This window comes from Pangasianodon hypophthalmus, chromosome 12 (genome assembly GCF_027358585.1).
Source record: "Pangasianodon hypophthalmus isolate fPanHyp1 chromosome 12, fPanHyp1.pri, whole genome shotgun sequence".
Taxonomy (NCBI): domain Eukaryota; kingdom Metazoa; phylum Chordata; class Actinopteri; order Siluriformes; family Pangasiidae; genus Pangasianodon; species Pangasianodon hypophthalmus.
The window spans coordinates 1,625,324-1,641,084 of NC_069721.1; the positions used below are offsets into that span (position 1 = coordinate 1,625,324).

General features: G+C 39.4%; 1 protein-coding gene across 2 annotated transcripts in view; it reads right to left on the reverse strand.

Annotated features, from left to right (window-relative positions):
• The window catches only part of kcnh4b (potassium voltage-gated channel, subfamily H (eag-related), member 4b), a 41,200-nt gene that overhangs the window by 13,121 nt on the left and 12,318 nt on the right, over positions 1-15,761 (reverse strand). For both annotated transcript variants that reach the window (XM_053238551.1, XM_026928444.3), the window contains exons 5-8: positions 2,575-2,815; positions 2,340-2,497; positions 1,490-1,700; positions 1,158-1,352 (exon numbers count right to left, since the gene is read on the reverse strand). In XM_053238551.1, the coding sequence (XP_053094526.1) occupies positions 1,158-1,352; positions 1,490-1,700; positions 2,340-2,497; positions 2,575-2,815 (805 nt within the window). The remainder of the gene's footprint in view (positions 1-1,157; positions 1,353-1,489; positions 1,701-2,339; positions 2,498-2,574; positions 2,816-15,761) is intronic.

The following is a 15,761-nucleotide window of genomic DNA, read 5'->3' on the forward strand; positions in this document are numbered from 1 at the left end:
TGCTCACAGGAAGGTTACGCTAACTCGAATAACAACTCTTTACAACCGTGGTGAGCAGAAAAGCATCTCAAAATGCGCAATATGTTGAACGTTGAGGCAGGAACAGGATCAGTGATTTAAGTTTAGTGACGTAATGCTAACGTCGCTTTCCGACAGCTTTCTGTTACTTAACGTTTCACGGAAACAGCTTTATAGTTTAGTGTCGTTACAGTCAGAGGACTGAAATATGTCACATACTGATGTCATAAACTGTTTAGCATCATTTCCTGTTCATTTCCTTGGGGAGCTCAAGGTGTCCCCCAGGGGTCAATTCTCAGCCTGTTACTTTTCAAAGGCTCACACACTAATTTCTGCAATCAATGCAGCGCTCATATAGACATTATAAACAATATATTTTTTTAAAATGATAGACTTAAACCATAGGTACCATATAGCATACCATAGCAATTACAGTTACTAGGATATAATAAAAAAAAATTAAAACAAAAAGAATTCTCTGTAATTACGTAATATTTTCCAAGCTAGCATCAAAACCATGCGTTTTCTTGATTAATGTGAGAGAAACTCCACAATCTCCTCATACCATTTTGGAATGTTCCTGCATTCAAACAAGCCACGTTTAGATGAAGAGTGCACGTGCTATTTTAGTGTCTTTCGCTATCCCGACACGCTGCACTCGTGTAGGAGTTCAGCAATAAAAACAGAAAGATTTCTCCCTCCATCCACCTCCTCTAGTTCCTCGAGAACTTCCAGCTACACGAACTCCACGGAACAATAGAAGTCAAGAAAACAGAGCACGAAAATAAGCAGAAACGTTTGCTGTATATGGATTTACAAGATATGGACAACTGGAAATAACAAACCACAAAATTACAATGAACCAAAATTCAAACAAAATTAGAAAATGTTCATTTGGGGTCCAAAAATTTTGCCAACCCCTATATCACACAGAGTAATAAATGTCCGTCATGTGATTATGATTTTTCCAGCATTTCTTTGAGTGGTGATACAATTGGATCACTTTGCTGGGAAAACTAACACGGAACTCATTTTGGAATCAGCGAAAACGTAAAGCTTGCTGACTTGTGAACTTGCGTTTGATAAAAGAAGCAAACGTTCCTGGAAGATGATCGTTGTTCTTGTTGTTAAGCGTGTACCTCCGATCAGCATGGTGCAGATGGAGAAGATTTTCTCAGCGTCCGTGTTAGCGCAGACGTTTCCGAATCCGACGCTGGTGAGGCTGCTGAGGGTGAAGTACAGCGACGCGATGTAGGCGCTACGTAGAGTCGGACCTCCAGACGTACTGTTCACGTACGGGCTCTCCAAGCGCTTTCCGAGCTCGTGCAGCCAACCTGCGGTCAAACAATCCAGAAAAACAACATCCAGAGAATCCATTACGGGTCCGAACATCTGATCTAGTCACCAAAAACAACTCAATTTTATTGCATTAGTGTGTGTGTGTGTGTGTGTGTGTGTGTGTTTGTGTTACCGATGTCCCAGTCTTGCTGGTTAGCGTTGCGCTCCATCTCCTTCCGTCCAATGACGTACCAGATGCAGGCCATCCAGTGAGCGAGCAGAGCGAACATGGACATGAGGAGTGTGAGCACCATGGCGCTGTACTGAGAGTAACGATCCAGCTTCTGAAGCAAACGCAGCAGTCGCAGCAGACGTACCGTCTTCAGCAAGTGAACCAGAGACGTCTAAAACACACACACACACACACACATATTTGACCATCTCAGGATCTTCCACAGACATAATGATTATCATAGCTACTTAATGCTATGCTATATTTAAAACTAATCCTAACCTTAACCTCGGAGTAACCTTGGAGTAGTGTAGAGAATCGGTCACTTCAATTCAGCGAGCACTGAGCACTGAGCACCAGGACATGTCCACGTCCTTACCAATTTGCTCACAAGTCACCTTGTGTTGATTTTTTAACGCTGATACTCGGTTTGGTATCAATATCTGAATCGATGAGAATCTTTTTTTGTGGTTGTGATTATTTTATCTTTTATTTTCTCTTCAGCATGACGACACATCGTACTTTTAACCCGTTTATAGTTACATTTAATGTTATGGAACGTCAGAAGTTGTTCACTTACGTTATAGCAGCTATAAACGGTCGTTCTCGCATTAGCCTCTCTGTTTTTCTCTCTCTTTACGTTAATAAGACAAAAAAAAAAAAAACGCAAAGCGCTAACACTGGAGACTCCTTCAATAAATGTTAAATATACGTCTCCTTAAGGAAAATAACGGCCTTGAACTTTTCTTTCTACAAAAATTCGTATTATTCGTAAATTCGTATGTTTCTCATTAACTTCTTTTGTACTTACGACAGTGATGTTGAAGGCGTAAAGGAGGTCAAAGGGCAACGCGGCCACCAAATCCACAAAGAACCACGTAGCAGCGTAATGGATGCAGATAGAGCGCGAATCGTAAACCACCTGACCAGACTGGCTCACGTAGGTGGTGCGGAAGTTCAGGATGATATCTGTGAGAAGAGCGAGATGGTCATCAACTTCATCGTAGTATTTTTACTCGAAAGATCTGACGTTGGTGTGTACTCACCAAGGATGAAGAGCATCTCCACAGCGATGTCCGAGACGATGGTGCTCCTGGCCTCCGTGTCCGAATCGACGTACGGCGTGAAACACACGTTATACGGCACCGTCACAGCCACATAGAACGTCGCCAGGAGGATCATCCAATCCCACAATGCTTTGCTCACGCTGTAGTGGAGAAGGATGAAGCGGGATTTCTGCACCGCCGCAACCTTGTACTCAGGCAACGACGGTTTCTCGAACATGTTCTGTTTATAAAAAGTTACATCGTATCAGGAACGTTGACATTGCGACCTTTCTGAATTTGTACACTAGGGGGCAGTGTGGCAAGTACACAATTACTAATTAAAGTTCTGGAAAAAAAAAAAAAAAAGTTTCTCTAAATCCATGATATAGAGAAGCCATTTTAGTTCCATGAATCTTCCACCATTTTGTTTTGGTTGCCACAATAAACTCAGAGACGATAGTAACGTGTTTGATGGGAAATGTTTTTACCGTTCTCTGTACTACCAAGAAAAATGTCCTACAGAAAACATCTGGTGTTCTACAGGGAACCTTTAGGGTTAAACCTAACGGGTTCCTCAGAGGAACACAAGAAGATACTCTTAACACTCTTTGGTTGTTCTTCTGGGGAATCTTTAAACGGTTCCCTGGAGAACACCAGATGTTTTCTGTATATTCATTTTCAAAATAAAGGTACCAGGAAGAGGTCTTTAGAGTGATTCCAGATGTTTTCTCGATGGAGCCATTTTTCTTTGTACTAGAGAGAACGTTAAAAACCTTCCCCAACAGAAACTTTACCATCCTGTGGAAAGATCTTTCAATTTTCACCACCAAAACAATGAGCTTATTTATTTATTTATTTATTTTCAAAATGGATCTATCACAGAAAACATACTCTTCTATTCAATCTGGAATCACGCTAAAGAACCCTTCCTGGCACCTTTACTTTTAACCAGAACCAAACGTCTCTTAAAAAATGCAGAACCCTTAAAGATTCCTTAGTTGCCCCTCTGAGCGAAGCATTAAAGGTTCTATGTAGAACCCTACAACAGCGTTTTCCCTCAGGTCCAAGTAGAACCCATTTAGAAGGCTTAGAACCTCTAATTATCCAACGCTCCCTTCAACAAGCTTTTTCCCCAAACACTTTGGACGAGAAATCCATGAAGTTTTCGTTAACAGATAGCTGCTTGTGTCAAAAGTCGTTTCTATGGTAACATCCTGCTAAGATAACATAATGAATGAGTATGGTCGTCACTAGCTATTATTTAGTTGGCTAGCTTTGTTAGTCAGTTTCCTCTTTGCTAGAAGAGTTAAATCAGGAATAAAACGCAACACATCCCAACATGTTTTATTCCTCTTATACCACAGCGGTTAGAATTTTTGAGCTGTTATACGTTTTTTTTTTATCAGTTTATAGTTACTTTCCACCGTTCTCACGTATGATGTTACAGAGAAACCGCAAACTGTAAACTCCTCTCTCCTGAAGATATCGGAAAACTGTTACAAAGTGCTGACACTGGAGACTCCTTCCAGAAAACTTATATTCAACTACACAACACTTACAACATTTTTGTAGCCATTTATGTGTACAAGTCCCTATGCACTGCCCACTTTATTAGGAACACCTGTACACCTGCTCATTTATGCAGTCACCTCAAGGTTTGATGTGTTGCACATGCTGAGATGCTTTTCTGCTCACCACGGTTGTAAAGAGTGATTATATGAGTTACTGTATCCTTAATGGTAGCTCAAACCAATCAGGCCATTTATCAAGACGTTTCAACCCACAGAACATTCAGTCACTCAGTGTTTTTTGTTTTTCGCACTGTTCTGTATAAACTCTAGAGACTGTTGTGTGTGAAAATCCCAGGAGATCAGCAGTTTCTGAAAAACTCAAACCAGCCCATTTGGCACCAAAAGCCATGCCACGGTTAAAGTCCCAGAGATCTCACTTTTTCTTCATCCTGATGTTTGATGTGAACGTGAAGCTCTTGACCTGCATCTGCATGATTTTATGCAGTGTCCTGCTGCCACATGATTGGCTGATTGTATACCGGCATGAATAAGCAGGTACAGGTGTTCCTATTAAAGTGGATGGTGAGTGTATTCCAATATAACATGTTCAGTGCAGTTAAGCCTTATATAAGGGTGTTGGGTTTTGACCTCTGGTGACCTTATGACCTTTATCATGACCCTTTCAAGTTCCCTTAATAATAAGGGATATTACGAAACCACAGTAGAGTCAGGTGAACGTTTTAACGTCACATGTCCTTCTGTCCACCTTCTTCATCTCATCTGGACTTTAATCATCACCTCTAATCACTGTCCTCTTCCAGTATGGCCTCATTAACCTCATCATAAGAGCGACGAGTCTCGAGAGAGTCAGCAAAAACTTCTTTTTAATTCTCTGCTGGCCATAAATCCTGATTCTGGCCTGCTTTTTCAGGTGCGAGGTATTGTGTTGAGACGAATGGAGAGCTCTTTTCTTCTCCGCGTGGTAATTGCTCTGGTGTAAGAGGAAACGGAGTGAAATTAAAGCGTTTCAGGCAGCGGAAGAAGGATCGGCCACGTGAACAATGCATTTCCATCTCAGTAACGCACGCCAGTTTTGTACGAAAAATCCTAAGAAACCCAAGCAGGAGTGTGCTTAACCAAACTACGTCCGAGAGGGAAATGTTTTCGGGAGCATTGTGATGAAAATTTTTCTGTAAAATGATACACAAACCTAAGCTTTTTCACACATCATCACTGGTAGCACTGTTGAGTTCTGGATTCTGATTGGTCAGAAGGTTGTTATCTGCAAACAGCTAGCTAGCTGATACCAAAATTATAGTTGTGTGTGTTTGTGTTAGCTTAATGTAAAAATATGGATTTTTCCTGTCAATTAAACATTAACTTCACAGCTTAGACAAATCCTTGTGTCTTACTTTCTTGTTCATATAAACAGTAGATATTTATTATGATTTTTTTTATTATCATTAATCACCTGAGAGCTTTATTATAAAATACTCAAATTAACCCAGAAAGTGTGTCTGTCTGTGTGTTTGTGTGTGTGTGTGTGTGTAAGTGTGTGCATTAAATTTAGTAGATAAATTCAGGAAGTAGGAAAAAAACAATGCTGTACTGATCACCACTTCAGTTTCTGATGCTGGTAACCATGGCAACCACACACTAACGAGTGCAGACCGAGCGAAGGTGGCAAACGAGGTGCGATTTTAGTTACTTTATAATGACCCTGGTCCTTTTCATTTAGCAGAAGCACTTCTTCTTGGGCACTTTAATCTTGCAACAAATTTGGGAAAGGAGATTACAGATGTGAAGGAGAGAGAAAGAAAAAAAGAGAAGGTTTTGATGGTAACCTCACACTCTTGATTAAGGTCGTTAGCGCTGACTTAAGGCTTCATTATGAGCTGAGACCAACAGGTTTACAAAAAAAATGACAGTTTTTAGAGATTTTTTTTTGAGACTACAAGTGCATTATGTAGCACCATGAACCAGGAGTGTTTATATTAATCAGTTTTACAATTACAGTTCCCATAATGCCTCAGGGGACAAATCTAATCTTTCACAAGTGCACAATCAAGTTAAAAAATAGTGTCTGAGATTTATAAGGCTTAAAACTGTTAGAAAATCTGCCAGTATGTGTCTTAAGTGAAATACCTGTTGACTAGTGACTAGACAAAATATCAGTGTGTTCATGAGTAAAAGTGTACAAAGCCCCACTGGTGACGTCCCTACTTAATAAAAAAGAGATAACTAGATAATTAAGTCATGGCCTTGAGGTAGGAACGTGAGGGAACCAAGTCATGGTCACAACGTAATAACTTGAGGGAAAAAGATAACTAATTTGTGGTCACGAGATAGTATTATGAGGGAAGGAGATAACTAAATCATGGCCATGACATAGTAACGTGAGATAACAAGATAACAAAGCTATCATCAAGACTTAATAATGTGAGGAAACATGATAACTAAGTTCTGGCCACAACGTAGTAATGTGAGGGAACGAGATAATGAAGTCATGACTATTATGCAATGACATAACGAAGATAAACGAAGATAAAGATAAACGAGATAACGAAGTTGCGGCCACGACGTAGTAAGGTGAGGAAATTGTATAACTAAGTTGTGGCTATGATGTAGTAGAGTGAGCGAAGGAGATAACTAAGTTGTGGCCAAGACATAGTAACGTGAGGGAAAGAGATAACAAAGTTGCAATGACATGAAGAAACGAGATAACGAAGTTGTGCCCATCACATCAAGCACAAGATAATTATGCTTTGGCCATGCTAGTAATGGGAGTGAACGATGAATAAGTGGTGGCTATGATGTGGTAAAGTGAGGGAACAAGATAACTAAGTTGTAGCCACAAAGTAGTAACGTGAGGGAACGAGATAATGATGTCATGACTATTATGCAATGACATGAGGAAACGAGAAAACGAAGTTGTGGCCACAACATAGTAACGTGAGATAACAAGATAACAAAGCTGTAACCAAGACTTTATAATGTGAGGAAACAAGATAACTAAGCTGTGGCCACAATGTAGTAACGTAAGGGAACGAGATAACGAGGTTGCAATGACATGAGGGAACGAGATAACGAGGTTACAATGACATGAGGGAATGAGATAACGAAGTTGCAATGACATGAGGAAATTAGATAACGAAGTTGTGGCCGCAATGTAGTAAGGTGAGGAAACTATATAACTAAGTTGTGGCTACAATGTAGTAGAGTGAGGGAAGGAGATAACTAAGTTGCGGCCACGACATAGTACAAGATAGTACAGCACAAGATAATTACGCTTTGGCCATGCTAGTAATGGGAGTGAACTATGAATAAGTGGTGGCTGTGATGTGGTAAAGTGAGGGAACAAGATAACTAAGTTGTGGCCACAAGATAGTAACGAGAGAGAACGAGATAATTAAGCAATAGCTACAGCATAGTGATGCGAGAGAACGAGATAACTAATCTGGTACTTACTGTAAAACCCCGTATATACGCAAAGTCATGATGATGTGCTACTTAATTACCGAGGTTCCACGTGATACTAAGTGGTGGCCAAGCAATATTTTGATTAAGTTGAGATGTTCTCAGTGGGGTTCTGTAAAAGAGCACGTGTTAGCCGCTGTGCTTTTGTGTCAGCAGTGTGTGACAAGTCAGTCAGCTCTGAACCACTCGCGAGAAAAATGGGTTACTGCTGAGTGTAAAATAAGGAGTGAGAGAAGAGAGTAACTGAAAGAGTGTGTTTGTGTGTGTGTGTGTGTGTGTGTGTATGGGGAATTGTGGCCTCTCTTTATTCTTTCAGCAATGTGGCACAGCTTCATGCAGGAAATGGTACATAGAAACAATAATAGTGCTACATGGATCCTTCATTTCTATTAAAATATTTAATGCTAATTACACAATACACCTTTAATGCTAAATTTTTTTTAATCACATATAGACATATAATCATATATTAACGTTATGTGCATCTTTAAGAATCGTTTTTCCCCAAAAAATCTGTACATTGGGAAAAAAAATCTTTTTTTTCCCTAACTTCTTCTATTCTCCAACGTTTTCTGGATTCATAAATGAGCTGTTTGAGGGTGACCTGAAAAGAAGAAGAAAAAAAAAAAGGAAAAGAAATGCCTCTAAACACCTGCTACAGCTTCCTAAAACTGGACCAGTCATCAATCAACAGCACACACACACGCAAACGCACACACAGGCACAGAAGAGGCAGATGATGGTGAAAACACAGAGGGAAGCAAAAGAGAGATAGATGAGCGCTGTAACACTTTTGGATGTGAGCTGCTAAGGCATGTGAGTTAGCGATCAATAACCATCACGATCTAATCAGAGACAGAGTCACGCTTAGACGGCGTTAAATAAAAGATATAGAATGAGATGAAAATCAGAGAGAGAGAGAGAGAGAGAGAGAGAGAGTGACTGACTTTTTATTAACCCATTAAAAAGAATGAATATTGAATAATAAGTTGTTGAAAATGCATTTTAACTAAAAACAGCCCGGGAACATTTCTAAACAAATACAAATACAGATACGAATAGGAGGTGCACTATTCGTTTTTTTTGTTCGTTTGTTTATTTTAGAAACCTTGTCAGAAAGGTTCATCTGGTTGAAAATGAACGATACATTTCCAGCGTTCTTTAACGTTCATCCTTAGTAACTGCCTGGTCAGGATTGCAGTGCTTTAAAATAAGCTAATAGTTTAATTTTCATCACAGGCAGGTGCAAACAAATATAACTGCATGAGTAGGATTTAAAAAAAACAAACATTCCTACGCATTCCTACTTGAGACCTGTTATGAACTGGAGCGATGTAGCTGAGGTTGAGGAACTGTCAGAGAGTTCGTTCTGAACAGAAACGATTTTTTTTAACGTTATTGCTCCCTCTTAGAACGAAAGGTCAGTAACTTTTCTTTACGTATGATAGAGTATTCTGCTTATAGAAAGCCTTGGGTATAAACAAAACCAAACACTGCATTTAACCAGAAACATGTATTTATTTTTGAAGTAAAGTGAAGTGACTTGCGGCTAAGTATGGTGACCCATACTCAGAATTTGTGCTCTGCATTTAACCCATCCAAGTGCACACACACACACACACACACCGTGAACACACACCCGGAGCAGTGGGCAGCCTTTTTTGCTGCGGCGCCCGGGGAGCAGTTTGGGGGTTCGGTGCCTTGCTCAAGGGTCTCACCTCAGTCATGGTATTGAAGGTGGGAGAGAGCGCTGGTCATTCACTCCCCCCACCTACAATCCCTGCCTCAAACCCACAACCTTCAGGTTCACCTTCGGATTGCAAGTCCGACTCTCTATCCATTAGGCCACGACTGCCCCCGACTGTCAGATTTTGTCCAGCAAGGTCAGACCGCACCACCCTCAGAAACATGGTCGGCATCAACCACAATGGATCCTACTCGTGACCTAGACAAGAGGCTAGGAAATAACCACTACACCCCTCAGACCTGACTTAGTGGTATGGTCCAGCAGTGTAAAGGCTGTAATCATCTCTGAACTCACAGCGTCCTGGGAAGATGCTGATGCGAGGCAAGCCATAAAAGAACTCTCAGAGGCAGATGAACGCGTGGTTATGGGTGCAAAGGAAGGACATCGGTTGGGCCCCAAAATGGCCATTGGGTAGTCAGATGGACAGGGGGTGCGTCTGGGACACCAGACTGCACTGTTGAGCCCTCTGGAGATGTAATAAGGGGAATGCCCACTTCAACAAAACATCTAAGAAGGTGGTCCCATCTGACCTCCCCTGTGAAGCGTCTGAAAACCTTTTTGCGAATATCTCAGCAAATAATGAAAGATTATTCACTTTTCCCACAGCTCTACAGACACGTTTGATAGAAGTAAACTTTTCATATCCATGGTTTGGTAAAAATGCCATCTTCCTGGTTTTTTGCAGAGGCTGATTTAGTCACGTTGCAAGAAGAGAAACCAAAATGGCCAAAACGAGAACATTTTCTAGAAAGTAGTGATGGGTTGTTGGAGGGTATCATGCCCTATAAGGCATGTATGGTTCTGGTTACGGTGGACATGTTTTTGCGTGGCACGAAAGAAGGAAACCAAAGAAAGCGAAACATCAAGTCCTATGCCCTTGAACATCGCACTTCATCACATCTTTAATGAACATAATAAAATGGTCTGGTTAGTTGTTAGTATGTCGTTAGCAAAGAAAAGAACTTCTTAGTAGGTAAGAAGGATTAGCAAAGATACCAAATAGCTGCATTTAGACAGCTAGCATGGCTAATGTTTTAAACTATTATACTGCAGGATGTTAAATGTGATGATCTGCTTCATGATTGGCTCATCAAATTTAACTTAAGCTCTGCCTATGTGGACCCAATGATGAACGCTACTTGGGAAATTCAGTATGTGTGTTTTTGGTCGTGAGTATAAAGTGTATGTGTGTGTGCGTGTGTGTGTGTGTGTGTGTGTGTGTTTAGTCTGCAGCAGGCGAGTTATTTTCTGTTCTGGATCACATCTCAGTGTAATAATTTCATATTTAACAGATGATTGGTTTCTCACTGTTGTAGCTGTCGTCTCGAGGGCGGTGTTCGGCTCAGAACATTGTGTTTTATAAACTCATGTGGCTGTGTGTGAGCAGTGAGACGGGTAAAAGCGACGTTCTCAGACAAAGCCTCATTATTTTAGCCCCATGTTACAGAATTTTATGGTTGTGCTTTGTTTATTTTTTTAGATACCAGCTGTAATTAGTTTAGCAGGTTGTTTGTGTGTGTGTGTGTGTGTGTGTGTGTGTGTGTGTTCGTTATTTACACAATTTCATATCATGTTTTTACCACAAGTATCACTCAGACATGTTATTAAACACACAAAGATTTCTGATACATTACTGATATACACAGGTGTAGATTGACAGACAGAAGCAGATAGACAGATACAGAAAGATGAGACAGACACAGAAAAAAGTAGACAGACACCCACAGGAGCATACAGACAGACAGGAGCAGACACACACACACACCCCCACAAAACAGACAGATAGACAGACAGACAGACACACAGGAGCAGATACATGTAGAGAGGAGAAAGACAGTTGGACAAAAAGGAGAAAAGACAGATACAGACAAACAGAAATACGCAGAAGCAGACAGACAGGCAGGCAGAAAGACAGAACGGTGAAGAAAGACAGAGACAGACAGACACACAAACACATGGGAGAATGTAGCCTGTTGACTATAACGCTAGTTTGTGTTTAGCCTGTTTACTATTACGCTAGTTCATGTTTAGCGTGTTTACTATTACGCTAGTTTGTGTTTAGCCTGTTTACTATAATGTTAGTTTGTGTTTAGCCTGTTGACTATAATGTTATTTTGTGTTTAGCCTGTTGACTATAACGCTAGTTTGTGTTTAGCCTGTTGACTATAACGCTAGTTTGTGTTTAGCCTGTTGACTATAACGCTAGTTTGTGTTTAGCATGTTTACTATAAAGCTAGTTTGTGTTTAGCCTGTGGACTATAACGCTAGTTCGTCTTTAGCCTGTTGACTATAATGCTAGTTCGTGTTTAGCCTGTTGACTATAACGCTAGTTTGTGTTTAGCGTGTTTACTGTAATGCTAGTTCCTAATGCTAGCTTATGTTTTAGCCTATTTACTATAACACTAGCTCGTGTTTTATCCTGTTTTCACTGTTATCTGACTTTCTCAGTGTGCTGTGGGTTTTTTGTGTTATGTACCAGTGTGAATGTTTATTTTTTGTGAGGTGAGGAACAGAAACATGTGACATCGTGCGTGAGACCCAGTGAGAGAGAGACAAACGGCTTTTCTGAGCGGGGTGTCGCATAGAGAAAAAAGGACCATCTGTCTGTAGGTGGGATGGGAAGTGTGTGAAGCAGGCAGATGGAGAGATGGAACAGGTCGGAGGCCTGGAGATGATCCAGGATACAGAAATAAATCACACTGGTTAAACACTTCCTGGGTCAAAAGGTCACTGGCATGGGTTCATCCATCTGTCTAATGTGAACTTTAAATTTGTGCATTACAGAGGCTTGACTTACAACCAACTTAAGATAAAAAAGGGACATAATTGTGTGTGTTTACTTTTTAAACAGGCTTTAAAAGGGCTAACAAACAAAAACACAAGATACAAGATAGTGGCGTACTTCAGGCCCAGAAATATGGTGTGGTTGTTTACTTGTAGCCCATTTTGCTAGTCAGTTTGCATTAGAAACACTGGAAACATGTTTCCTGTCCTCATACCCTGCTTGAAAACAAGGATCAAGAATGGGCTGTTAGAGGGGCTACGTGACCTCAGACCTTTTGAACCAGGCCCTGAGACCGTGGTATTGCCTGAAGCATGCCAGCCTGGAAAGGGACGCTGAAAACCTTGCATGAGGAAGCAGAAGCGAGGCAAGTGTGCGGGCATCCTTGCTATTCCCAGCTCCCAACTAACCCGTGTCCGTAATGGCAATGCCTAACTCCACTGCACTGAACAACAACTATCCATGGTCTGCAACTGGATCCTGGAGACCCCAGTCCATCGAGATCAGCACCACCACCTCCAGCAGTCAACGCACTGCTGCCTCCTAACACTCACTAATCAAGGCCCTTCCCAACACCTACCCTAGTTGAAGACCATCCCTGCACACCTGCACTTTAAAATGGTGCTATGATATACTTTTTTCTACTTCCTGCTACACTTTTCTCCATCTTTTCTTTCTACCCAGTTACATGATTGCATGTTATCAAGTCACAGTTTACAGACAACTGGTTTTTCCATCCAACACTGTTCTGCTGTCTTGTCTGGTTAGCATGCACTGCCCTGTATATTACTTGAGTATTATTTTGAGGTATTTATACTTGACTCGAAAATGAATACTTGTACTCTTAATTGCACTTCCAAAAAAGTAGAATAAAATAAAATGTATGTTTTACACCTTATTTTTACTTAGTCTCATCACAAACCTCAAAGGTCTCTTCTTCTCTTATCCAGCCTTTGCCTGTCACGTCAATCAAATGAGCTCAGTTAAGCATCTAATCAAGTTCATTAATGTAGAAACAAAATCTATCAAGAATTGCGGCAGATCGTCATCTGCTGTGACTTTCTTATGCTACACCATGTAGTTAGTGCTATAGCTATCTGTGTGTGTCTGGATATGGATAATCCACCAGACTGCAGTGTGGAACCTGAGCATGAGCGCCACTGGCCCTGCCTCAGGAAAATATTACAATATGCTGAAGTAAGCGAAGACTCGTATCAAATGATGCGTCTCTTTTACCTCCATAGTAGGTCTGAACTCCATCTAATTTGAAAAAAGCATGTTGAGGTAAGTTTAGCTAATTTGCTAACATTAACTGGACATATTAACTAAGTAAGCCTTTTTTTTTTTTTTTCTTGGCTAATGCTAGTTTAGACTAACATCACTTCCAGTAGATAATGTAAATGGTCTTGGCAGCAAGTCAAATACCAGCTAATGGTAAATGTTCGTTATTTATAGGATATTTGACTTCTGATTAATTCATTAGCAAAGTAGGTAGCATTAGTCATGCATATGAGCAGCAAACTTACAGATATTTACTTGACATTAACTTAAAACATGACATTAACCTAATTTCATGTTAAAAAAAACATATACTTTTTTCATACATTTGATTTTCACTTGAGTACATTTCGGCTGGATACTGAGTATGATTTTGACACGCTATCTATACTTTCACTGAATATATTTTCTCAGTGCTTTTTCCACTCCTGCTTAACCTACTGTGTATTTTTTGTCTTGTGTATTTACAGTATATTAAATATTTGCACTCATCTCAACACTGTTGCGTATTTGCACATTATGTAGTCCTGTGTATGTTCTGCTGTGCTGCTCTTAGTTGCGTCATGGTCCTGAATAACCACATTTGCTCCAATGCAATATGATTTATATAGAGGAATGATAATAAAAACCCACTTGAGAATGTTCCACTCTTTTTATATTCCCCACTTTAGAAATCTAAATTTTCCGAAAGCTCCATGTCATGATATAATGTTGATGTTTCTTAACATCACCAACACATCTGAGGTAAATATTGACATATGGAGTCTCTCCTTAGCATTTATCAACACATCTGATGTAAATTTTGCCATATGAAATTTCTTTTGTTATTAATTTACCAATAAATATGAGGTAAATGTTAACATATGGAGTCTTTCACAGCTATTTGCCAACATATCTGAGGTAAATGCTTACATGGAGTCTTTTCTTATTAAATTTACAAACACATCTGAGGTAAATTTTGACATACAGAGTCTTTTCTTAGCTAATTACCATCAACTCTGAGGTAAATATTGTCAAATTGAGTCTTTTCTTTGCTATTTACCAACACATCTGAGGTAAATTTTGACATACAGAGTCTTTTCTTAGCTAATTACCATCAACTCTGAGGTAAATATTGACATATGAAGTCTTTTCATAGTAATTTACCAGCACATCTGAGGTAAATGTTCACATATGGAGTCTTTTCTTAGTAATTTACCAACAAATCTGAGGTAAATATTGACATATGGAGTCTCTCCTTAGCATTTATCAACACATCTGAGGTAAATGTTGCCATATGAAATTTCTTTTCTTAGTAATTTACCAATAAATATGAGGTAAATGTTAACATATGGAGTCTTTCACAGCTATTTGCCAACATATCTGAGGTAAATGCTTACATGGAGTCTTTTCTTATTAAATTTACAAACACATCTGAGGTAAATTTTGACATACAGAGTCTTTTCTTAGCTAATTACCATCAACTCTGAGGTAAATATTGTCAAATTGAGTCTTTTCTTTGCTATTTACCAACACATCTGAGGTAAATTTTGACATACAGAGTCTTTTCTTAGCTAATTACCATCAACACTGAGGTAAATATTGACATATGAAGTCTTTTCTTAGTAATTTACCAGCACATCTGAGGTAAATGTTCACATATGGAGTCTTTTCTTAGTAATTTACCAACAAATCTGAGGTAAATATTGACATATGGAGTCTCTCCTTAGCATTTATCAACACATCTGAGGTAAATGTTGCCATATGAAATTTCTTTTCTTAGTAATTTACCAATAAATATGAGGTAAATGTTAACATATGGAGTCTTTCACAGCTATTTGCCAACATATCTGAGGTAAATGCTTACATGGAGTCTTTTCTTATTAAATTTACAAACACATCTGAGGTAAATTTTGACATACAGAGTCTTTTCTTAGCTAATTACCATCAACTCTAAGGTAAATGTTGACAAATTGAGTCTTTTCTTTGCTATTTACCAACACATCTGAGGTAAATGTTGACATAAAGAGTCTTTATTTAGTAAATTCCATACACATCTGTGATAAATGCTGACATACGGCGTCTTTCTTAGTAAATTATAAAGACATTCGAGGTCAATTTTGACATACTTTTCTTAGCTATTTACCAACAGATTTCAGATTAAAACTGACAAATTGAGTCTTTTCTTAGCTATTTACTATCACATCTGAGGTAAATGTTGACAAATTGAATCTTTTCTTAGCTATTTACCAACACATCTGAGGAAAATATTGACATATGGAGTCTTTTCTTAGTAATTTACCAACAAATCTGAGGTAAATATTGACATATGGAGTCTTTTCTTAGTAATTTACCAGCACATCTGAGGTAAATGTTGATGCATGGAGTCTTTTCTTAGCAATTTATCAACGCA